General features: G+C 50.9%; 1 protein-coding gene and 1 long non-coding RNA gene across 4 annotated transcripts in view; one reads left to right on the plus strand and one right to left on the minus strand.

The window, feature by feature from the left end:
• The window catches only part of Cidea (cell death inducing DFFA like effector a), a 28,556-nt gene extending 9,145 nt beyond the window's left edge, over nucleotides 1–19,411 (plus strand). The window contains exons 1-5 of one of the 3 annotated variants that reach the window (XM_015506055.2): nucleotides 9–112; nucleotides 8,723–8,867; nucleotides 9,798–9,944; nucleotides 16,750–16,931; nucleotides 19,206–19,411. In XM_015506055.2, coding sequence (XP_015361541.1) covers nucleotides 75–112; nucleotides 8,723–8,867; nucleotides 9,798–9,944; nucleotides 16,750–16,931; nucleotides 19,206–19,353 — 660 coding nt within the window. In that variant the 5' untranslated portion in view covers nucleotides 9–74 and the 3' untranslated portion in view covers nucleotides 19,354–19,411. Of the gene's footprint in view, nucleotides 1–8; nucleotides 113–186; nucleotides 273–8,722; nucleotides 8,868–9,797; nucleotides 9,945–16,749; nucleotides 16,932–19,205 lie in introns of those variants that run through there. The other 2 variants (XM_048806758.1, XM_048806760.1) reach the window with 2 other exon arrangements.
• Nucleotides 19,412–19,987: 576 nt separating this feature from the next.
• On the minus strand, nucleotides 19,988–20,891 carry LOC125617882. Its single transcript, XR_007349005.1, has 2 exons — nucleotides 20,616–20,891; nucleotides 19,988–20,191 (listed from the first exon to the last, which is right to left on the minus strand). It is a non-coding gene; the product is annotated as an uncharacterized LOC125617882 (long non-coding RNA).
• Nucleotides 20,892–25,259: the final 4,368 nt, after the last annotated feature.

The raw sequence follows: 25,259 nt of genomic DNA on the forward strand, positions 1-25,259 counted from the left end.
ACGGGGAGGGGCGGGGCCGAGGCAGCGCTTAAAGAGACCGGAGCGGGTTGGGCGAGACTGGTGAGGACTGCGCCATGGAGACCGCTCGGGATTACGCGGGAACCCTGATCAGGCGAGTGCCACACACCCATGCGCCCCGCGTTCCCGCGCCTCCTTTCCTCCTGCTTCCCTGTGTTCCCCGCAGCCGCTATCCCTCGCCCAATGGCCCCGATGATGCCCACAGGCCCGAGCCGTCCCGGGTCTCCTCCTCCAACTGGCTCAGCGGGTGCCAGGTATGGCTCCCGAGGTGCGCGGGCGTCCACGGATCAGGTGACAGTGGGGAGTGCGGGAGTTGTTGCAGCCGGGGGTGCTAACGACGTCCGGGTCCCAGGAGCCCCGGGCGACAACTCCACGGTGTGCTGGCACAAGGTTCCTCAGGGGCTGGGATCGGACCCTAACTGGGGCAAGGGGGGTCCAGGTACAGCGCGCGATCTGACCTCCTGGGGAGGCTGAACCGTCCTGGGCGCGTCGGGGCCCTGGCCTCCTCCCGCAGACTCTCCCAGGTGTGCGAGGTGCAGTTTGCGGGAGGCATTTCTCCCACTCTGGTCCGAAGGCTCCGGCTTGAAGGTGCAGCCAGCACTTTTTCTCTGTTGGGTTTATCTTCTTGTCCTGATAGAACAATCCAATCCTCGATAAAATCCTAGTCGTCGCAGTGGCGGTGTTTCTTTAAAAATCATCCAACTATTTGAAAAACGGAGAAACCCCTGAGCTCTTTAAAACATAGGTTTTTATTGGTGACAGATGCCATTGTGTATCTTAAGGGTGTGGAGGGAGACATGGAGGGTGGAAAAGAGGGAGATCTGGTTACAGGGACCATCCAGGAGCTTGGGGAGCTGCACAAATGCTCAGGGTTAGAAGCAGCTGCCAAAATGGAAAGGTGGCCTCTCTGGCTGGCATCCGATGTCTGTCACACAACTTGTCCTAGCGGTAGGACTCCAGGAAGATTAGAAAGACTCTTCCTCTATCTCCACCAACACTTAAGAAACAAGTTTATTCTTTAATGTACAGCAAGCTCTAAGACAGCTCTTCATTTCTAGCTGTAGGGAATCCCAGGGTCTGGGAGTGGAATCAGGGTCACCCAGGTCTTGGGCACACAGCTCACCTTTGCCTGATTTTGACACCTGTGGCCCTCCTCAGACACCTTCTATTTTAGCTCCTGGAGTTTCTTCTCTTACTTTTGTTTCTGCTTGAAGGCTTGACCTTCTTCGCCCATCTCCTTGGCTCACTTCTTGGGCAGTGTCAGGACTTCTTTTCACCTTCACAGTGGGACCTGGAACCTGCCTTCACCATGACACTTTTTTGTTGTTGTTGTTACTGGGTATTGAACTCAGGGACACTCTACCACTGAGCTCTATTTTTAATTTTGAGACAGGATCCCCCTAATTTGTTGATGCTGGTCTCAACCTCCCACTCCCTGGGATTAGAAGGGTGGGCCAAGGCACGTGGCTTGATAAAACACTTTTAAGCACAAAGATAAGGCCTTGGTTCTTTCCTGATTTTCTTTAAGCTCTGCCCACCCCACAGTCCCATCCCTAGGAGGAAAGGACTGAATAGTTTGAAGTACAAACATCTCTTCTTCAGCCTCCTCAGGAGCACTGAGGAATGAGTAGGTGGCTGAGGGCTTAAGGTGGCCAGAGTGCACCGATCTATCCGGGTTTGCCTCAGAGTGGGAGGAATTAAGAATTAGGTTAAACCTGCATCTGAACATTACAACATTTAAGGAAATCCAGGATGTACCTGTGGAAGGTCTCTGTGGGGTCAAGTGTGAGGCTTGCTGAAGACATATTGGTAATCAAAACACAATGAGCCAGGCATGGTGGTGCACACCTATAATCCCAGTGTCTTGGGAAGCTCAGGCAGGAGGATAGCAGGTTCAAGGACAGCCTCAACAACTTAGTGAGACCCTGTTTCAAAATAAAAAGGGCTGAGATGTGGCTCAGTGGTTAAGCATCTCTGGGTTCAGTCCCCAACCCCCCCAAAAAAATAACCCCACAATGAAATATTTGATCTTTTTTTTTTTAAGTTTATTCATATATTTAAAATAAACACAAGATTTATTATTCCTGTGGGATTTCATCTTTCAGGGTTGGTGGTTTTATATGATTAGTCCTTTTCTTTCTTTCTTTTTTTTTTTTAAAGAGAGAGAGAGAGAAAGAATTTTTTTAATATTTATTTTTTAGTTTTCGGCAGACACAACATCTTTGTTTGTATGTGGTGCTGAGGATCGAACCTGGGCCGCACCCATGCCAGGCGAGCGCGCTACCGCTTGAGCCACATCCCCAGCCCCTTCTTCTTTTTTTAATTTTTATTTTTTATTATTAGTTGTTCAAAACATTACATAGTTCTTGACATATCATATTTCATACATTTGATTCAAGTGGGTTATGAACTCCCATTTTTACCCCGTATACAGATTGCAGAATCACATCGGTTACACATCCACGTTTTTACATATTGCCATACTAGTGTCTGTTGTGTTCTGTTGCCTTTCCTATCCTCTACTATCCCCCCTCCCCTCTGAAATATTTGATCTTTTAAGACATGCTCCATCCAGATTGGCAAGTTGTAGGGTGAGTATTTTTGGGGGACAAACTGTTTTTGTAGGTTTTTTTTATTTTTTGGCACCAGGGATTAAATTCAGGGGCACTCGACCACTGAGCCACATCCCCAGCGCTACTTTGTATTTTATTTAGAGACAGGGTCTCACTGAATTGCTTGGTGCCTCACAGTTGCTGAGGCTGACTTTGAACTCTCAATCCTCCTGCCTCAGCCTCCCCAGCTTCTGGGATTATAGGCATGCGATACCACACCTGGCTTGTTTTTGCTTTTTTTTTTTTTGGAAAGCTATAGGCTTGAAATTCTTTGGAATCTGATTCAAACTAAATTGGAAGAAAGCAATCTGTAACACTTGTTGAAGGGCAGATAACTTCTATTTCCCCAACCCTCTTTAAAATTCTGTCTAGGCTAAACAGCCAAAACCAAGGTTATATTTGTTAATTATGGTCTTCCTGGATTTCTGCCTCCTGCCAGTGATCCTTCTTTTAAATTGCCTGGTGCAGCATGCTGTAACTGTCATTTATTAGTAAATAACTGCTTTTTCTAGGGAAGTAACTTAATCAATGCACACATTTTTTTTTTTACAAATAAGGTACTTATAGAGCTGGGGATGTAGCTCAGTGATAGAGCACTGGCCTAGCAAGTAGAAGGCCCTGGGTTGGATCCCCAGGACTGCAAAAAGAAAAAAGGTACTTCTCAGTAATTGCAAGTTCCCTGGCTGTCATTAGTCTGCTGATCAGCTGTAGTTGTTGCAGGCCTCACTGTGAGGTCTCTGAGCCAAGCTTTGGACAACAGAGGTCTTCACCAGGTCACGCCAGATCCTGAGCTTGTTATGAAGCTGACACATACCATACTTTGCTCAGAATGGCTGCTACTGTGACTATTTAGAACATCTTCAGTGTCCACAGGCCCTGGGTTCTACCCTCAGAACTGCAAAAAGAAAAAACAAGAAAGTTAGACCTCTTGCCCTCTGCAAGGAGCTCTAGAATTCATACAGCCGCTGCTACTTCAGTAAGCGTGTTACCCAGTCTTCCCAGTGACGTTAATAAAGAATTAAGTTTTCTCCAAGCAAATCTCACAGCAGAGAGCTGGCACCTAAATTCTTATTTAGTAATATTTCAAGGTGCTCAGGCCTCCACTGCCCTGTCTTAAATACCCCTGTGACGCCAAGGATTGGGGTAGTTTGGTAAGAACGTGGCCTTGAGCCAGGGTGAGTCCATGGGAAGGAGCTGGGCAGGCGTGTTCCGATCTGTGCGTGATCTGAGCCTGGTGGCAGCTCACCATCCCGACACTTGCTCCACTGCCACTGGCGCCTTGGACACTGTCCCCAGGGCACACAGACACCTCCCAGGAGCTGTCTGAGCCCTGTCTGTCTTCCCTGTGTGAGTGCACTGGCCCTCACCGCTTCCCTCCCTGGTTGGCATCCCTGCTCACCCCTGCAGTCCTGTTGGCTCCGTCTGGTCTGTTCTCCCGTGTGGGTCCCTCCTCTCCACATAACCCTGAGATGTGGTGTTGCCCCAGTCACATTGCATCCCAAGTGATCCTGGGTGACATCTTACCCAGCTTGGGCTGCTCCCTTATCACCAGGGACACCAAATACAGGCAGCCCTCCACACCCACCAGTGGGTGCCACATCCTAAGGTCTAATGACAGAAAAAAGTATTTTAATAATTGCATCTGGGGGCTGGGACTGTAGCTCAGTGGTGGAGCGCTTGTCTCACACTTAATGAGGCCCTGGGATCGATCCTCAGCATCACATAAAAATACTTAAAATAAAGATATTGTGTCCAACTACAACTAAAAATGGTATTTAAAACTGCATCTGGACTGAACATGCACAGATTTCCTTGTAATTATCCCTTAAACATTGCAGGATAACAAATATCAACATAGAATTCACAGTGTATTAGGCATGATAAGTGATCTAGAGATGATTTAAGGTGTAATCAAAGGATGGGCAGCTATGATGTCCTTTCATACAAAGGACTTGGGTGTCCTTGGATTCTGGTCTCTGGGGACCTAGACCAACCCATGAGGATACTGTGGGACAACTGTATTTTTCTCCTACGCACACCTTGACCTGGGCCCTCCTTCCCCAGCACCTTCAGAGGGAGGCCAGCACACAGCGTGGCACATGAAAAAAGCTTAGACCAGGGGCAGGCCTGCCTTGCTGGAGTCCACTCACATCTTCTGTCACTCTGTCTCGTCACTGAATGTCACATTTTTATAAGTTGGCGACTCCCTGCTTCCCTCAGGGAAAATGCAGGCTTCCTTCTGCCCCTCACCCAGGAGATGGGCCTTCACACAGTTTAGAAGAGCTTTCCACGAAGCCTGACTTCTGTTACCCTCTTGATTTCCCCGAAATAACCTATTTCCTGAAATGGTTCCTTATTATTTTTCCTTTTCCCTTGAGACGACCTGTTACTTATTTTCCCTTGTGTGAGCTGTTCCCCCCACTGGTTCCTGGGACTGTCAGGAGCCACTCTCCCAGGAACCAGGGAGTGGCTGTTCTCATGGTGGTGGGCAGACGCAGGATTCCCATGATCCTGTGTCTTGGTTTTTGGTGGCACTGGGATTGAGCCTCTGGCCCTGCACATGCTCCACCACTGAGCTGTGTTTGAGTCTCGGTGGTTCTATTTTCATTTTGACAAATTAAAACACAGGGGTGTGGTGGAAATAGCGACTCTGTTAGGCATTGTAATAATGGCCAGTGACATCGACTGCCCTGTATTTTCGGTAGCCAGAAGGCAGCTGGGTCAGTGTGTTGCCTGTTTGTCTAGTGGTATGGCACGGTGGATATTTAGCTGGAATAGCGTCAGTGCCCGTGGGTGCCTGTTAGGCGGGTTTGGTGTGCGTGAAGGTCATTTAACCCCTTTGTGCGTCACACACAGGAGAGTCCTGGTCTCATCTAATCTGACTCCGCCAGCCTTGGGAAGAATGCGGGATTTCATTTTCATGTCCTCAGTGGCATTTTCTGTTCTCCTGGGGTCTGTTCTCCAGCAGTGAGCCAGTTCTTGGGTAGGAAGTATTACAGGGAAGAAGAGCAAGGATTGTATGTCCTTTTATTTAATCAGCATGGTCATCCCCAGGGCAGGGAAGGCAGGGAGGACCACATGTGGTTGCCAGCACTGGACAAAGACAATAGGGACATTGAGTTCCTCAGCTGCGTTGTCCCTGCAGTGTGGGTGTCACAAGGAGGCAATATTGGGCCCCAGCTAACTAGGCCACAGGTGTGCCCTTGGCCACCAGGGGGTGGGCCTGCCTGTCTCTGACTTTGTCCCTATCTGGGCTAGGTGCTGTAGGAAGGTAGGAAATGGCCTGGCAGGCCTGGCCTCTGAGGACAGACCCTGGAAGCCCAGGGGTGGCAGCAGTGACTTCTGGCTCTGGGGGAGAAGGCGGGCCTTGCAGGTGGAGTCCAGGGTCCCCTTCTCTGGAAGGGCTTCACCCAGTGGGCAGCAGCACTTTAGCATAGTCGGGGCTGGATCTAGAGCTCCATTCTGTGTTTGCTGCTCTGACCTCGACCTCCTTACCTGGTAGCCCGAGCCTCCGAGTCGTGGTTAGGTTGAGGACAAAGCCAGGTTCTGAGGGAAGGGTGAGGGGGTCATCCCCCTGGCCTGCTCCCTAGGTCACCCGAGACGAGGAAGTGTCCTGTTGGATCAGCAGCTGTGTCTCCTGCATTGCGTTGCGTAACGGACACCCGTGCAACTCCTCCAAATCGAGGCGAGAGGTGAGAGGCCGAGGGCCGGGCCCTGCTGCCCCGGTGTGGGCGCCTGCTCAAGCTCACGGGTCAGCCTGACGAGGGCCCTGGTCCAGGGGCACCTTCCTGTTGGCTTTGCTCTCTGGACACATTGTACAGCCACTGTACCTGGAAGGAAAGGGAGTTGCGGCTGCAAAGCGGAAACACTGGTGTACCCTAGAGCAGGTCTGCTCAGGGTGTGCTGTGACAAGACCTACCCCCCGCCCCCACCAAAGAGGAAAGAAGCTTGACTGTGGACAGAGGAGGCACCCTGTTCTGTCTGTCCCTTTCCCTTATTATCCAGGTGCCCTGGAAGCTACTCTGACCCTCAGTTTTCTCATCTGTGAGATGGGATGACCCTTTCCTTCTACGGGCACAAGAGCTAGGGTGTTGCTGGCCATAGCAAGTACACAGGGGCAAGTAGTTACGAGGACTGTGGCACTGGCTGAGTACACTCAGAACAAACACTACCCTCCTGACTCCAGAAGGCCAGTTTGTTGGCAAGACACAGAGATAAGGACAAACTCACACTATTATGGAGAACCTCCTGAAGGGGCTGATGGGGCTCCGTGCAGGAACTCAACCTGGCAGTTTCTGAGAGTCGGTTTATTACCATACGCTGGGTTTTCACCCACAAAGTCCTCGGTAGGTCATCAGCAGAGCTTCAAGTCAGACAACCTATGATTTAAAGCGTGTGTTTTTAGCACTAAGTTAGGCATCATAGGAAATATGAAAAAGAAGCCTTTGTCCATGAGCAATGCCAATCTAGCCCGGGAAACAAGCACGGGTACCGTGTAAAGTGCTACCTTATGGGTGACGAACGTTGGCAGCCAGTGCAGGTGTCCCAGGATTTGGGCCTCAGAGAGTTAATCTAGGCAAATTTGTAAGGGTTAGGAAGCAGCAAAGTGGTCACTTTATATCATCTACAATATTGTCCTAAAAATAAAGCCTGTGTTTTGTTTTTCCAAATGTACCCAGATGAGTGTTTGTCCAAATATCTAGCCACTATTTGGTCACCCAAAGTGGGTGGGCACAGCTGGGACACTGATGGACACTGATGCTGGAGCCCAGGGCTGTGACTCAGTGCAGACATACTGGCCACGTGCAGGACCCTGGGCTGCATCCCAGCTCAGCAGCCCCCAGCCGCCTAAAGCCAGTGACAGAGAAGAATCACGCTGCATGTGTGGCATGGAAGAGCTTTAGCCTAGCTTAGTGTTAGGCACATAGTTTTAATTCTTTGGAAAATGTGGCACTTACTCCAGAGTGTCATGTGACACAGGGCCTGAAGATCTTGTTCTTCCAAAGAAAGTTATGATTGTGGCTGTGCTGTTCTTGGTTTATCCTAAGTTGACTTCAAAAACTTGGTCGATTGCTACAGTGACTGATATCTGTATCTTAAACATTTCTGGTATAGTCTTAATATGCAAACATGTGACTCTGTGTGTGTGTGTGTGTGTGTGCGCGCGCGCGCTTAATCCTCTAACTCTGCTTAATTACTTTGTGGCTGCTAGGAATTGTTTTGTTGGATTTTTTTTAGCTCTGAAATCTATTCATATTTGTTAAATGTAATTTCTTTTTAATTTGATGGCCTTAACATGCTTCTTAAGCCATTACCTCATAGACTTTCAACATTCTGGAAAAATAGGTCAACATTCTGGAAAAATAGGAATAAAGATGAAACTGTTTTTTAAATTGGCATATTACTTGTTTCTTCCTTGGAGATGTATGTGTAATTTTTAGTAACTTGCAACCATTGAATTTCTTTCTTTTTTTTTAAATATTTATTTTTTAGTTGTAGTTGGACACAATATCTTTTTTTTATTATTATTATTTTGTGGTGTTGGGGATTGAACCCAGGGCCTCGCCTGTGCTAGGCGAGCTCTCTACTACTGAGCCCCAGCCCCAGCCCCAGCCCGAATTTCTTTCTTTTAGTTGCAAATACTACAAGTGCATTTTCTTTCTTTTTTTAGAGAGTGAGAGAGAGAGAGAGAATTTTTTTTTAATATTAATTTTTTTTGGTTTTCGGCAGACACAACATCTTTGTTTGTATGTGGTGTTGAGGATCGAACCTGGGCCGCACGCATGCCAGGCGAGCGCACTACCGCTGGAGCCACATCCCCAGCCCTACAAGTGCATTTTCTATATGTACTTCAAACCTCTACTAAAGCCATTTGTAGTGGTACATGTCTGTATCCCCAGCTACTCAGGAGGCTGAGGCAGGAGGATCACAAATTGGAGCCCAGCCTGAGCAGCTTAGTGAGGGCTTCTTTGAAGATACAAAGGACTGGGGATGCAGCTCAGTGGTAGAGTACCACTGGGTTCAATCCCCAGTGCCACACACATACACACAAAGCAATGTCAAAATCGTTTTCTTTTCGTCTCCACTTTCAGGCCCCTGACATTTATGGGATCACAGACCAAGAAGGTCCTGCTAACGCCCCTCATGCACCCAGCTCGCCCTTTCCGGGTCTCCAATCATGACCGAAGCAGCCGGCGTGGGGTGATGGCCAGCAGCCTAAAGGAGCTCATCAGCAAGGTATCATGCGCCACAACCACTCATGCCGGTCCAGAGAGGTACCCTCGACCAGCTTGGGGCCAAGGACATGGTGCCACACAATGCCAAGACAGAAAGGTTGAGAAAGACCTCCTGTCCAGCTTGGCAGTCCCTCTCAGCCTCGAGAGTCTGAGGGAGCTGTTTCTAAGTGGATAGGGCAGGTCCAGATCGTCAGACGGGCGATGACCGTCTCTGCACCAGGAAAGGTGAGGACACAGAAACTCAGAAGCTGCTGCGTTGACAAAGCGGCCTTGTTTCTTTGACAAGGGAGAATCCAGGGACTCAGGGAGTCTGAGTTTAGGTATAAAAGCCAGGACAGACTAGTCCTTAATTAAAACACTGACCTAGAGCTCCAAGTAAGGAAGAATCCCAGACTCCCAGCAAGTGTACCTCTAAGATGTCCGTGAGATGTTAAAGGAGCAGCTTCCAAAGCAAGGTTTAGCCCTCGGGCCACCTGGGGCTACAGTTCTTACGACTTCACACATGCTCTGCCTGTCCCTCCAAATATCACTCGGTGGCCATTGATCATACACTTTCAGTGTGATCGCTTATCCTGTGTCTCTTAGGAAGATGGTACCATTTAAATCTTAGTCTCTTTCTCAAAACAAAGACTGACTCATGGACCTCAGTCAATGCATCTCTTTGCCATTACAATTTTATCTTAGCCAGGCCTGTGCACAGGGGCATGTGACTATGGTGTGAGCTACTCAGGAGGCTGAAGTAGGGGGATTGTCTGAGCCAAGGAGTTTGGGGCCAACCTGGGAACACAGCCAGCACTGTGTTCCCATCTCAAGAAAAATCACTTTATTCAAATCAGCCAACTCTTCTGAAAACTATGACATCACAAATGTCATTGGGTGGTCCAACGGGAATGTCCACTCCATGCCGTTTCTCTACCTCGCTGCCACCTAGACTCTGGATGCCCTGGTCATCACGGCTGGGCTGGTCACGCTGGTGCTGGAGGAGGACGGCACGGTGGTGGACTCGGAGGAGTTCTTCCAGACCCTGAGAGACAACACACACTTCATGATCTTGGAGAAAGGACAGAAGTGGACGCAGGTAAGCCGTGACCCTGTCGTCTGGACAGCTCCAGTGGGCTTGCCCCTGCCCTGGTACTAACTTGCACTCCTTTTGATGCTCTGGGTTCTGTCTGCTAAGTGAATCCACTGCCCTCAAAGGGTTCCTATGTGCTCCTGGGAAACTTGGGTTCGGTATTTAATTTTAAAATGTAATTCCAAGGAACAGGCTTTGGCCAGTGAATAGCTACAGACCCTTCTAAAGCAACAGATGTGACCTGGTGACTGTGGATGGCCTAGTCCCCAGGAAGCAAGACACACTGACACAGCCAACTAAATGTCACAGTATCCATGATGATTGCTTTATAAAAAGGGAGGTTTGACTTGGAGGCCAAGTTCATGACTTATTAGCCTCATTCCTCTGGACAAATGAAGGGGCAAACCTGCTTCCGTCACCAGCCAGAGGGCAAAGAGAGCAGAGAGGAGCAGGTCTCAAGTCCCCCTCAAGGGCACACCCCCGGTGACCTAAGGGCCTCTCCCAAGGCCCCACCACCTCAATAGCGCCACCCTGAGGACCAAGTATTTAACATAAGGGCCTTTGGGAGACGATCAAGGTCCAAACTATAGCAGCACGGATACAGAGATTTGGCAAAGTGAGCCACAAATGAAGCCTTTTATTTCTGGAAGCACCATAAATTATATATCTCAAGAACAATAAAATAGAAAGCAAAATATTAAAACATCTTCAAAATATTAAAACATCTAACTGACCTTCAAAAGGAGAAATAAAGGGGCTGGGGCTGTAGCTCAGCGGTAGAGCACGTGTCTTGCATGTGTGTTGAGGCATTGGTTCCATCCTCAGCACATAAAAATAAATGAAGCTTATTGTGTCCACCTACAACTAAAAAATATATTAAAAGAGAGAGAGAGAAATAAAGCTGGGCATAGTCACCGGCACCCATGGTCCCAGCACTTGGAAAGCTGAGCAGGGGGGTCATTGAGCCCAGGAGTTCAAGGCCAGCTTGGGCAACAGAGCAAACCCTGTCTCAAAACAAAAACCAAAACCAAAAAAACTCAGAGGCCAACATGTTTGTGGGAGCCAGAATCCAGAGAAGACAGAAACCACTGCAGCTGGTCCCCCCCAGGACACCCCCTCCCGCCGTGGGCCTCCCCACGGGGATCAGGCGCTTTAGTTTCAACAGATGCTGGGAGGACAGAAGAGAAAGACTGGGACTGACCCAAAGAGAGGTGAGATGTGGATGGCCTCTTGAAGCAGGGTGTCGTGAGGGTCTCTCCTGACCATCTGTGGCCTCATGTTGCCCTCATAAGTGTTTAGGCCCTGCTGGTCCTGACCACTCCAGCCAAGAGCTGGGAGGAGGCCCAGATGGCCAGAGCTTAGTCACTGGATCATCTTTATGCAGCGAGTCCCTCCTGAGCCCCAGTGCTGGTTCCCAAAGTAATCAGCGGGAACAAATGGAAGGAAGGTTGACCCAGGCTGAAAAGTTCTAGCAAAGGGGAGCTCACCACTCAAGCACAAAGCACAGGACAGAGCACTGTGCGTCCACATGGACGAGGCTTCCCTAGCATGCTGGGCTGTGGGCCCCTTCCCCAGCACCGCAGGGAAAAAATGAGCAGAAATGATGAAGTCAGAACTACCAAGACCTCAAAGCTGCATTCCTAACACACAATGTATAACATTGTGTATTTAAAACTCTCCACCAGGTGCTGGGGCTGTGGCTCAGCGGTAGAGTGCTCGCCTAGCATGTTCAAGATGCTGGGTTCAATCCTCAGCACCACATACAAATAAATAAAATAAAGGTATTGTGTCTAACTACAACTAAAAACAACATTTAAAAAATAAAATAAAATAAAACTCTCCACCAGACCCAGTGGTGCACATCTGTAATCTCAGTGACTTGGGAGGCTGAAGGAGGAGGATCACAAGTTAGAGGCGAGACTGGACAACTCAGCAAGACCCTGTCTCAAAAAGAACTAGGGATGTAGCTCAGTGGTTGGTAAAACTTCCTTGAGTTGAATCCCCAGTAACACAAAAAAAGAAATAAAAGTAAAACTTTCCAAAACAGTTAAAAGATAACCCAAAGTAACAAAGAATAAGAGGTAATCAGAAAAGGCCAGGCACGACAGTGCATCCCTATGATTCCAGCTACCTGGGAGGCTGAGGCAGGAGAATCAAAAGTTCAAGGCCAGCCTCAGCAACTTAGAGAGACCCTGCCTCAAAATAAAAAATAAAAAGGGCTGGGATGTGGCTCAGTGGTTAAGCACCCCAGGTTCAGTCCCCAATACTGCAAAAAACAGAAAGAAACATATTGTTTTAGAGCCACTATAAAGGAAATTAAACAACAGGCCACAAAGAGGAGGAGGTGGAGGTGTTGTTAACAAGACCCAACAGAGGACGATGATTCAGCAAATGTGTGGAACTCACGTAAAACAATTGTGCAAACAACCAACCATCCAGTTGCACCACTGTAAGGTCATACTGCCAACTTTGGTACTAGACTGTTAAATTTTTTTCCCGTTTTTTAAGATATGGGCAGCAAGTGCTCCTATACTGCCACCCACCGGTGTTACAAAGAATTTGCCTTGATCCCATAGAGGGGAGGCTCCGTCCAGGACGCAGGAACTCCATCCCTAGACGTGTGCCCCAAGACTGGTCCCACACATCAGTAGACCCATGCATAAGTGCACCCATGTCACCAGTGGATGACAATAAGCATTGGAAGCAGGTCACCTGTCTATCACAGGAGAATGGAGATGCGTACACACACACACACACACACACACACACACAACTAGCAGTATATCCCTGGGTAAATACACATAAATAAGCTGTTACACGTTTATTGAAAGAAATGGTCTTCAGCCATGCTATGGGGCTAGGGGTCACTCAGAGCACCTGCCTAGCATGCACCAGGCCCAGGGCACAAAACAAAAACTGAAAATGTGTTCAGTACAGCTGTAGGCATCATAGGATATCCCTCAACAATTCTGAGTGAAGACCCAAGGAAAAGTACATTTAAAAAGGCACCCTCAAACCTCTTTTGACCTCAGGGTCCTCTGTGTTCTTAAAAACCAATGAGGATCCCAAATAGCTTTTGTTGGCTTATGTCAGTCAGTAAATAGACATCTGTCAATTAGCGGTTTTCACCTGATTTTTTTTGTCGCCCCCCCAGGACTGGGAATTGAACCCAGGGGCACACACACCAGTAATCACAGCACTAGGGAGGCTGAGGCAGGAGGATTGCAAGTTCAAAGCCAGCCTCTGCAATTTAGTGAGACCCCCCCCAAGCAACTTAGTGAGACTTTGTCTCTAAATAAAATTAAAAAGGGCTAGACCTGCAGCTTAGTGGTTAAGTGCCTCTGGGTTCAATCCCTGGTAATAAAAAATTTAAAAGGAAGGAGTAAAAATTAAAGAAATTAAAAATATATATTAATTCATTAAAATAATAACCCAATATAGGTTAACTTAAGCCCCTTTTTTTTTTTTTTTTTGGTACTGGGAACAGAACTCAAGGGTATTCAACCACTTAGCCACATCTCCAACTCTTTTTTTATTTTTTACTTTGTGACAGATTCTCATTAAGTTGTTTATAGAGTCTTGTTAAATTGCTGAGGCTGGCCTTGAATTTGCAATCTTCCTGCCTCATTCTCCCTAGCTTCTGGGATTACAGGCGTGTCCCACTGAGCTTGGCTCAGTGTTTTTATGAAAAGTTGACTGTTTTCCAAACAAAATGAGAAGTGAAACTTTTTGTTTTTATAAATTTCTTTAATGCCTGGCTTAATAGAAGACAGCTAAATACTCGAGTCCACTTTTGTATTCAATTTGTTGCAATGTATGGTTTGGATGGAAGTCTGGCCTGACACGGATATGTAGTTGGAAGAGGGAGCAGGTTTGTAACAGATTTTTCATGTCATTTAGGGTATTCTCTGACACTGCACCAGAACTCACCAAGTGGTGGTTTCAGACAGGTTAGTTACAGTGTGGAGTCTCCTCTGTGGCACTGAGTCCATCCGTCTTCCCTGCACTTTGAGAAGCTCCTTCTCCCAGGGATTATTTTGTAACACCATGCATTAGTCATTTAGAAAACATTGATTTGGGCTGGGCACAATGGTGCACACCTATAATCCCAGCTACTCAGGAGGCTGTGGCAGGAGGATCACGAGTTTGAGGCCAGCTGGCCAATTCAGTGAGACCCTGTCTCAAAATTTTTAAAAATATATATTTTTGTTGTTGTTAATTTGCCACAGTCTGGCTGGGCACAAATAACCAGGAGCTCACGAGCCACTTGTAGGTTCAAACAGGAACTACTTTATTGCCTGAACCCAACGGGAACTCTCTAGAACTCCACGGGAACTCTGTGAGAACTCAAAAGTAGCGGGCACCGCCTTATTGCCAGACAGCAGAGGTTTACATACACAACTGAATACACAGCTTGCCTCAATTCAGCATCATCCAGTTACAGCAATCAGTCATTATCTTAATAATTATACACAACCCAACTCAATTATCATCATCTTAATGGCTCGCTGGCGTTACTTCTCAACCACTCCTTCCGGCAAAATGCCAGGCACCATCCTGAATTGGCTGTGGCTCTCAACATTAAAGGGCTGAGGACATAGTTCAGTGGTAGAGTACCCCTGGGTATAATCCCCAGTACATTTGGGGCTATCCATGTAAGTGTTGTGGGGAATACAGGTTTAGTATGCACAATTCCCAGCACCAAAAAAGGAAAAAGTACTGATTGATTGAGCTGTGCAGTTTTCCCAGCGTGCAATGGGAACCTTACTCCTGTGAGAACAAACAGGGCCTAATTGCATCACTGGTTTGACTGTGAAAATAGCTTTGCCCACTCATTTCCCTGAAAGGGTCTCAGGAGTGACCTCAGGGTGTTTCTATACTACACTTAAAACCTATGCGTTAATCCATCCATATAATTTAAAATATGCAAAGTTAGCGGCATGATGTTTGAGATGCACGGAAACATACAGGAAGGACAGGGAAAGGCAGCCTGCTCAGACAGTGGGCCTCCCAGGGCCACGTTTTTTTGTTTTGCTTAGGTCTTCTATTCTTGTTTTTACTACATGGTCTGTACACAATTGTGTGTGTGCACGTGTGGTGTGTTGGGTGACCTTCTAGGAGATGATCTTGGGCTGTAAAGCTCTTCCTTCCTTCCCTGGAGGGGTGTGGCAGCCAGAAGGACTGCCTCCGCACGTCACCCCCAGCTCTAGAACCCAAGGCAGAGGGGCTCGGTGGAGGTGAGAAGGGAAGGGTCTTGCGGTGGGGAAGAGGTTGTCCTGGCCACCCCAGCGAGGCCAGTGTCAGCTTCAGGGTCCTTTTCAGGAGAGGCAGAGGAGGGACGGGAATCGGGCCACAGCTGAGGAGGCCGGACAGGCGGGGAACGCGGCCTCTGGCAGCCTTCCTGCCTCCCCACAGCCTCCAGGATGAGCTGGCCCTGCTCACTCACAGGGGCTTCCGACCTCCAGAGCCACAGGCCTTGAGTGTGCAGTTTAATCCCTGCTTCTCTGGTGACTGACCTTGACCATGGGAAGCTGTGTGTGTTTGTAAAGGAGACACCGGGTGCCTGTGCAGGGCTAGGAAAGGTGACGTATCTATGGTCCTGCAGTGGTGGCCCAGGAAGCCACTGAGTTCCCAGGCACAGTCCCTGGGGATGTGGGCGTGTCCCATCAAGGGCAGCTGAGGGCCTGTGGAGCCTTCTGGGGATGGCACCAGGACACTCCCTGCAGAGCCTCCTCTCCGGCCTGCAGGGTGGATGTGGCTCCTCACTGCCATCACCCCTCCTACCTGCCTGTCAGGGTTTGGTGAACCAGATGAGGACCTCCAGCAAGCAGTGGCTGCCAGGTGTCCCCTCCTTAGCCTCTGGGCCTCAGGACCCTGAAGGAAGAGGAAGGCTCAAATTGTTTCTTTCTGCCTTGACCATCAGTGGGTCCTAGAAACCATGTGCCTAAGTTGGGCTGTGTGAGTCAATTCTGTGTGGACCTTTCAGTTTAAGACCAAAACAAGAGGAAGACATTTGGGGAGTTGACAACAGCTTCCAGAAGTCAGAAAGGAATCCGAGGCCATGAGCTGTGGCAGGAGGATAGGTTAGAACCAGTTTAAAACAGTATTGGCTGAGTGGGCGCAGGGGCACACATCTGTAACCCAGGAAATTGGGAAGCCCAGGCAGGAGGATCAAAGGTTTGAGGCTAGCCTCGGCAACTCAGCAAGGCCCTAAGCAACTTAGCAAGATACAGTCTCAAAAAATAAAAAGGGTTGGGGTTGTGGCTCAGTGGTTAAGCACACCTGGGTTCAATTCACAGTACCAAAAAATAACCATAATAACAATAGTAATAACACTACTCCCAGATGAGGAGTAATTAGTTCTACCCACAAAGGGCAGCTGGGCCTCTTGTGCTTTGAACATAGGCGTCAACCAGAATCTCATCCCTTAGGTGTGGGACAGGGTGAAGGGAACAAGATGAATGACTGCAGCAAGAACATTCTAGAAGCTTTTAGTGGGATTTGTTTTCACCAGCCCTGTAGCCACAGCAGCTCTGCACACAGTGCAGCGGGTCTGGCCGTCCAGGCAGAGGCCAGCCAGGTCCTCCCGAGGCCCTGCCCTGAGAGTGAAGGGAAAGTCCGTGGTTATGTGTGTGAGAGCAGTTGCAGTCGGGCTGCTGGTTGCTGAGAGAGACTTGGTTAGCTCAGGTGGTGACGGGTTTGAATGACCTTCAGGAGAGTCCATGAAGAACACAGAAGGGAACACAGACCGGACCCGTGGAGTTGGAGCGTCACAGGGGGAAGGCCCCTCACACCCCTCTTTGCCCTGTAGGGTGCTAAGTACGGCCCAGTCGGCAGGCAGCCGAAGAAGTCAGGAATCGCCAGAGTCACCTTCGACCTGTACAAGCTGAACCCCAAGGACTTCCTGGGCTGCCTCAACGTGAAGGCCACCATGTATGAGATGTACTCGGTGTCCTACGACATCCGCTGCACAGGACTCAAAGCCACGCTGAGGTAGGACGGGTTGACGGGGTCGACCTCGGGAGTCTGCACAGACCTGGGATCCCTGGGGGCCCATCCTTGCCTGCCTCTCTGTGCTCTGCCTGCTGGCCCTCTGCTGTCCCAGGTGCTCCCCTGCCCTCGGTCCATTTGGAGCACATTTACATCCAAGCCAGACTTGCTTCACAAAACACAAAATCAATCCAGAACAGATTTTTCTCCCTCCAAAGACCATTAACCCACATGCCCCATCATCCTATATGGGGGACACCTGGAAATCTATAGAATTTTGTAGAACACCTACAATGCCACTGTTCCTGTTGCTTTTGCACCTGAGACAAGGCGGCTCATCCTCAGGGAGCCCCTGACGGGGAGGCTGCTCACTGCCTGGTGACTGGGAAGTAAGGACTGGGAGAGGTGCCCTGAGGGGCACTCCAGTGACCTCACCTCCTCCACCCTGCCTCCCATGGGTTCCTCAATAGCATCGTGGGGGAATCATGCCTTTAGCATGTGGGCTTCAGGGGACCCTCATCCAAACTGTATTGTGTGTTCAGAGGGAGCCTCAGAGTGGGTCCTGGAATGAGAGGGACATCTACAATACCTCCTGAGTAAGCAGCTTTGTGACTTTTCACAGGTTACTTAACTTCTCTGAGCTTCCACCTCATCATCTTTAAAATGAGAAGTTCTTTAGGATCACACAGGCTCAAGTGCAGCCACCTGTGCTCTTGTAGAAATACACCATGATCTCGTGAAAAACTGAGTCCTGGCCAGGTGCTGAAGCCTGTCATCCCAGTGACTGGAGAGGCTGAGGCAGGAGGATCACGCGTTCAAGGCCAGCCTTTGCAACTTAGTGAGGCCCTATCTAAAAAATAAAATATTAAAAGGGCTGGGGATGTGGCTCAGTGGTGGAGCACCCCTGAGCTCAACCCCAGTACCACAGAAGAAAAAGAACAAAGGAAGAAAGAAAATAGAAACCTCCATCACAGCTCAGCCTGTGGAGGGCAAGCCAGGGGAGGCTGAGCAGTGGCTGAAGGTCTGGGGGGTCGGAGTCTCTGCTAGCCTTCCCTGCTCTCTGCACTCCCGGGGCAGGCCTGCTGTGGCCCTCTGAGGACCCAGGTTCCCTCTCTGTGCTGTTGCCGCAGGATGGCTCTGATCTGCCTTGAGCACTGGGCCAGGAGAGGGGCTTGAGACTCCACCTGCTCCCCCCACCCTGGCCCCTGCGCGAGGCTCCCTGTGGCCATAGCCCCTAGAACCATCAGCAGCCGACCCCCAGGCTGTCCCTCAGTAGTGGTGAGATCTTGGCCCCCAGGAGAGATGGGAGCAAGTGGGTGTTTGGATTTTTAGGGTGGGAGAATTACAACAACTCGGAAAACATGATGGAGAAAATGAGCCTCACCCAAACCCCACCTTGAGTGACAAATTCATCTCCTTGTTGCTTTTTTTTTTTTTCCCCTTTTATAACTGGAGCACTCTACCATTGAGTGACACTTCCAGCCCTTTTTATTTTATTTTGAGACAGTCTCACAAATTTGCTGAGGCTGGCCTTGAACTTGCCATCCTCGTCCTCAGCCTCCTGAGTCACTGGGATCACCGGCGTGGCCACCGCATTCTCCTCTATGGTAATTCTTGTCTTCTGATAGCTTTTAGGGCACCACAAGCAGCCACAACTCACCAAAGCCTTCATGTCAGAGGCATCACCTCCCAGGGGTAGTGGGCTCTCCTAGCTCAGGTTTGGGGGACCCATTCCCAGGGGACAGATTCAGCCATGGCCAACCTGCTGCCATTTTGTGAGGTGATTAAAGAATTTTAAAAACTGGATAAAGTCCTTTCTAGTTTGGGACCAGGCAGAGAATAGGAACTCCACTTATGTTTTTTCTTTCCTTCTTTCTCTCTTTCTCTTTCTCTTTTTCTCTCTTTCTTTCTTTCTCTTTCTCTTTCTCTCTTTCTCTCTCTCCTTCCTTCCTTCCTTCCTTCCTTCCCTCCCTTCCTCCCTCCCTCCCTTAGAAGCCAGGGCAGGGCCATGTCTGTCCTCCCAGTAGCTATGGGACAGCCTGTATAGATGAGTTGTGGCAGGTCCTAGCCCACTCAAGCCCACACAAATCCCGTGTCCTGAGGCTCCCTCTTGTCCTTCCTTCCCCTACACCTGACCCGAGGGAGTTCAGCAAGGCCCCACCTCCTCCATGGCTGCTGGGACAGCCCGGGAGCCTGGAAGTGGCCACTGGCCAGCAGTGCTGTTAGGTCCTCAGGGGAGGCCCCACGCCCGACGTGTTGCATCTTGCTTTGTTGCAGGAGTCTTCTGCGGTTCCTGTCCTACACCGCCCAGGTGATGGGACAGTTCCTTGTCTACGCAGGCACTTACATGCTCCGAGTCCTGGGAGACACAGAAGAGCAGCCTTCTCCTAAGTCACCCACCAGGGGCTGGTTCATGAACAGATAGACTTGGCCGCTGGGGCCCGGCCAGCCTCTGGACCCAAACATGCCCTTCCAATGACAAACTTTCCAAGATGCTCTTGTGTTATTTGCCACATGTCCCTGTGCTGCTGGCCACTGCTGCTTGGGAGTGACACAGGGAAAGGGAAAGCTCAACACACCTGGTCTGGGGTGTGCAGCAGGACACCCTGGATGGAGGAGGCGAGAGGGGCCCCGTGGCCCAGGAAGGGACCAGGGGGGTGTCTGGGAGCACGTGTGTGCAGCAGACCCCTGGGGGCTCGCCTGCTGCAGTAAACCCATCACACATAGACATTCAGTATGTGGAGTGGTTACTAAAAGTCCCCGGGTGAGTGAACGGCCAGGGCCTCAGGCAGAGGGGCTGCTCTTAGTCTCTGGATACGAGGTGCTAGGAGTTGTCAGATGTGTGGGGTTGGGGTTTGTCTTTTTCCTTAGAGGTGGGTCTTCAGTGAGCCCCGGCAGTTGGGGGAGGGGGTTCAAAGCTTGAGGCTCTGACTGGAGGCCTTTAAGCAGCACTTCCAGAAACAAAGGAAACTCAGAAACAAACAAAACTGCTGGACACCTACCCTGGGTGCCTGGCGCTGTGCTGTTCCGGGGCAGGACACTTGGTGGCCAGGCAACGCTCTGCCTCGTGCTGCCCAGGGCCAGGGAGCAGCACAGCTGGACATAGGCACTGGAGGACCTTGTGGGGATCAGCTCTCCCTCCCCTGGTCCCTCTTTCCTTCCGGTTGGCTCCATCTTCTGGTGCACTTTCCTCCGTGGAAGCTGGATGTCGATGGGGCCCTGCCCAGGAAGCTCCAGGCTGCACCTCACCCCACCTGGCAATCCTAGCAGAAGGAAATGGGGTGCTATTCTTGGAAAAAAGGGTCACAGATCCCTGGAGACAAATCTATGCCTATTAAGGTTTGTGGAGTTGGGTGCAAAGGTGCATGCCTGTACTCCCAGGTGCTTGGGAGGCCGAAGCAGAAGGATCGCAAGTTCAAGGCTTCCTGGGCCACTTAGTGAACCCTTGTCTCAAAATAAAAACTAAAAAGGGCTGGGGTATAGCTCAGTGCAGAGCACCTCTGGGTTAGATTTGTGAGGGGGAGATCTGTGACTTTCCTATAAAGAAAAGTCCCAAGGCCATTTTCCTTTCCTGGCTGCCAGCTCTGGCACAATGAACACCACCAAAGGTGCCTGAAACCCAAGAAGCAAAGAGCCCCATCCCCACCATCCCTGCTGCCCAGACTTCCTGCCTCCCGCCCCCTGCACCTGCACTGTGTCCTTGGAGAAGCAGCCAGGAACCCACAGGGGGGTCCAGGGGGCTTCCTCCTCATCCTCCTGGAGGGGCAGCCCAGCCCCCACTTCCTGTGTCCTGCTGGAGGCCGTGGGAGGGCAGGTGTTGCAGATGCAATCCCTGTGCTGTCCCCTTTCAAACCTATAAAGAGCAGCTCATTGAGCCTCCCTAGGTGGCCCTGTGATGTCCCTGAGCAGAGACAGGAGCCCCTGCCTGTGTGTGACGGGGAGTTGAGGAGGAGGGCTTTCTGCCCTGCCCCTCCGGCTCTCGCTGGCGTCACTTCCCAAAGATTCCGCCCTCCTGAGAAGTGACTGCCTGCTTTCCAAAAAAGGAGCTTTCCTCCAGTGCCTGATCCTGAGCCAGCCCCACTCCTCTGACCTGGGCCTTCCTGTTCCTCCCTGAGTCCCCACAGCGGGGAAGCCAGGGGCTGGGCGAAGGCAGGAGAGAAGGAGCTGGGGGATCTGGGGACCCTTGTGCTGCTGGGGCTTCTGAGGAGCCACAGCCTGCCTTCCTCTGGATGCAGAGGCTGTGGTTTCCTGGGATGACCCAGATGAGCCACAGAGGCTGCAGACCAGAGGGGAAGCTGGGGGCCTCCAGGCATGTCCCCACCATGTGATCAGCAGGACAGATTCAAGGAGCTTTCTGCGGGAGCAGAGCACACCAGGGAGGCAGAGTGAACTGGTCTAGAAGCTGTCACCTGGTCAAAGCCAGGCTCTGGAGCAAATGGCCCTGCTGCAGAGTGTGGTCCCTGCCCAAGTCTCTCTCAGGTCTGTACAACTAGGGTGAGATCAGAGGACCCAGAGTGCTGGATACAGAACGGTAGAGTATGAGTGTGGCCCCTGGCCAGCCGAGCCCTCTTGGTCAACCCGGTTCTGTGCTTTACTGGCCCTACAGGAGGCGTCTGTCCCCACCAGGCCACCTCAGGGACACCCTATGGCCTTTCCAGACCCAGGATCCCAGAGCTGGGATTCTGTTTCCTGTAAGTTCTTCCTCCTCACGCAGCCAGACCTGTCCTCTCTTCCCTCCAGAGCTGCCGCTGTAGGGGTCCGGCCTGGCCCTGGGGACACTGGTCCTCCGTGTGAGCTCTCCCAGGGTCCAGCACACCTGGAATCTGCTTGCACTGTGGGGGCTGTACCCACGCAGGGGCCTCCCATCTGGCTCTGCTCATCTCGTGTCACTAAACCGCACGGAGAGAAAACTCTGGCAGCATCCCTCTCCTTTCTGTCACCCCCTCTGGGACCCCCCTTGCCTGCCAGTTCCCTTCAGCTCTTTGCGCTGGTTCTGTCTTTGGAACCACCCTCAGATGCACACATGCACACACCCTGGGACCAGGAAGACAGTGCTCAGTGTCCCTCCCTCCTAAGGCCCTCCAGCTTATGCAGCCAAGTTGAGCCTCAGTCCCTGCGCTGTGGTAATGTGTGCGGGACAGTCGAGGTCCAGCTGCAGGTCTGATTGGCAGGGCACAGCTTTACATGCCAGGTTCTCTGCACTGAGTGGTCTCCCTGCCTCACACCCTGGGACCTCTCAGGCCAGCATTCTGGGGGCTCAAGTACAGAGGCTCTGGGGGACACTGTTTGACCCTCAGGACTCCCCTTTGTACCCCTGACCATGTGCTTTGGAGGCCAGTCTGTGAGGGTCCCTGCCACATCCTCCTCACCCCACGGGGTCAGAGTCAGGTCCTCCCTGTTCTGCCAGAGGGACACATCCAGGCACAAGGCCCTGTGCTATTGATATGATAAGAAATGCATATCTGATCTCTGCCCTGTCCTGACCCAGAGCTCCTGACCCTTATGGGCAGTGGCTCTAGGAGGATCTTTTGCACTGGTGTTTGGCTTTGGCCTAGGCTCCTGACACAGCTTGGGCTTCCCTGGGTGATAGGAACATCTTCTGTTCTAGAGGGGATGCTAAGTGGCTCTGTGACAGCCTCAGGGTGGGGCTCAGCCCACCATCTGATGAGACGGTTGGGGTGCTTAGCCCTGCCCCCAGCCCCAGGAAGAGGAGGGGGCTGAAGGGTGAGTTCACCCCTCTGGCCAGTGAGGGATAAACCAGGCCTAAGTAGAGAAGCCCCCCAAACCCCAGAAGCACAGGGCCTGGTGGCACCTAGGCTGGCTCCTAGCTTGGCTAGTTGTGAGCTGTGCTGCCCTGGATGTGGGCATGGCTGTGTCCCTGTAGCACAGCGACTTTAACTCTTCAGGATAAAACAGAGCAGCATAGGCTGGCCGCGTCCTCTTCCTTCCATGTTTGTCCTCTCCTGCCCCAGCCTATTAGACAGTACCACCCACATCCAGAGCAGGTCTCCCCACTCAGTTTTCTGTCCCACATGCCTATCGCCTCTGGAAACACCCTACGCACACCCCAGAAGTGTGTGGCACTAACTTTCTGGGCAGCTCTCAGTCCAACGAGTCAACAATCAAGAGTCACCATCAGGGCTGGGGATGTGGCTCAAGTGGTAGCGCGCTCGCCTGCCATGCGTGCGGCCCGGGTTCGATCCTCAGCACCACATACCAACAAAGATGTTGTGTCCACCAAAGATTTAAAATAAATAAATAAATAAATATTAAAAAAAAAAAAAGAGTCACCATCACACATGCCTAGGCACAGTATTCAGGTTTTGTTTTTGTTTTTTGTATTTGGCCACTGGGGATTGAACCCAGGGGTGCTTAACCACTGAGCCACATCCCCAGCCCTTTTTGTATTTTATTTAGAGACACGACCTCACTGAGTTGTTTAGAGCCTCACTAATTTGCTGAGGCTGGCTTTGAACTTATGATCCTTCTGCCTCAGTCTCTAGAGCCACTGGGATCACAGGCCTGTGCCACCATGCCCAGAGGCTCAATATTTAATCAAACATCAGCATCAGTGTGGCTGAGAAGGTGTCCTTTGGATGTGATTAACACCTAGTCAGTGGACTCTGAGTGAAGTAGGTGGCTCTCCAGGGTACGGCTGGGTCTCATCCAATCAACTGAAGGTCTTAAGAGAAGACTCACCTCCCCACAGAGAAATCCCACCAGAAGACAGCCTGCAGGCCTGAGCTGCAGCCTCAGCACTTCCCTGGTCCCCGACCTGCTGGCCAGCCCTGCAGACTTCAGACTGCAGCTTTCATGTTACAGACGATTTCTTCATGTACCCTCCATGTGCACCCCTGAGTTCTGCTGGCTGGAGAACCCGTCTGATCCATGCTGTGCCAGGCATGGACATCGAGACGCCTCCACAGTCAGCTGCACCTGAGCTCCCCAGTCTTCAAGGGGGGGTTCCGGGACCCTGCACCCAACCCCCCGTCTCAGGACCAGGAGCTGACTCTTCCAAAGCCACTCCATCTTTGCTGAGGGGACTCAGGCGCTCCCTCCTCCGGCACCCCTTCCCAGCTTAGCACCCAGCCAGGGGAGCTGATGGGAACCAGGACACCAGGAAGCCTGGGCTGGCAGCAGGAAGCCTGTGCCCACCACACAGAGGCTGTGGCCTTGCAGTGCCAGCCCTGGGCTACGCTGTAGATTGGTTCTGGACTGTCCCCGAAAGGCAGGAGTCTTGAAGAGTCTTGAAGAAGCTCAGAGGTGGGCTTGTGGAGGGGGACAGGGAGGAGTGGAAACTGTCTGCAGGAGGTGGGGCCAGAGAGAGGACCTCTGCTGGGGTTTGGCCTAGAAGGGTGTCTTGTGCTTGGCACCCCCCCACCTCGCCTTCCTGGCCACCAGGAACGGGAAGGACCCTCCACTCCACGGGCTCCATGCTGAGACCTGCTGCCTCACCACAGGCCCAGAGCAACAGGGCCAAGCAACCACAGACCAAAGCCTCCCAAACCATAAGCCAAGGTAAATCTCCCCCCTTTAAGTAGATTTTCTCAGGTTTTTTTTTTTTGTCATAGTGACTGAAAGCTAACTAATACCGCTTCTCGTCATGATCATGATCCCTCAGAAGGCGACATGGCAAGACCATTAAGGTGGGCTGTCCTTTGAGCCTCATACCAATACTGGTCTCAGGATTATAGTAAGATCTACAAACAAAATAAAAGTCCACAAGTTGCTTCAACTTGTTTCTTTACCTAATTCACCAGGATTCACTCCAAATTGTAATTTGCTTTAGAAAAAAAAAAATCACCTCTCTTCTCAAAGAATAAAATGTGGCAAGTGAGGGCACTGGGATGTGACCTCAGCAGAGTCAGAGGCTAAGGTGTGCTCAGCAGAGACGCTGAGTGGTCAGGACCCTGGTGGTCTGCAGCTGTCGGCCTGCATACTCAGGAGTGAGCCTTGTAAAGGAAGCTCATTCCACTTGGGCACAGATTTGCTAGTTTTTTTTTTAAAAAGTCAAATGTCTAGATTCCTGAAACTTCCATTCATTTGAGTAATAGAAAGAAATCCTCTCTATTTCCCAGGTGGCACCTTTAATGTGGGGTCACACTGGCTGTGGCCTCTCACCACCACCGGGCTGCAGCCTTGGTCTTCTTGGCCACATGGGCCAGTGTGCAGAATCCTCTCATGGGACTGAGCACGGGCTCTCCTCTACAGCACCCTGAACAGACCCCACCCCTAAATGGAATGCTCCTTGTGTGACATGTTTTTATCTCCTTGCAGCCCCCGGCACTGTGGGGGGGAGGAATGCTGAAGATGAGCTCTCCACAGGAGCAA

The sequence above is a fragment of the Marmota marmota genome, unplaced genomic scaffold (genome assembly GCF_001458135.2).
Source record: "Marmota marmota marmota unplaced genomic scaffold, marMar, whole genome shotgun sequence".
NCBI lineage: Eukaryota > Metazoa > Chordata > Mammalia > Rodentia > Sciuridae > Marmota > Marmota marmota.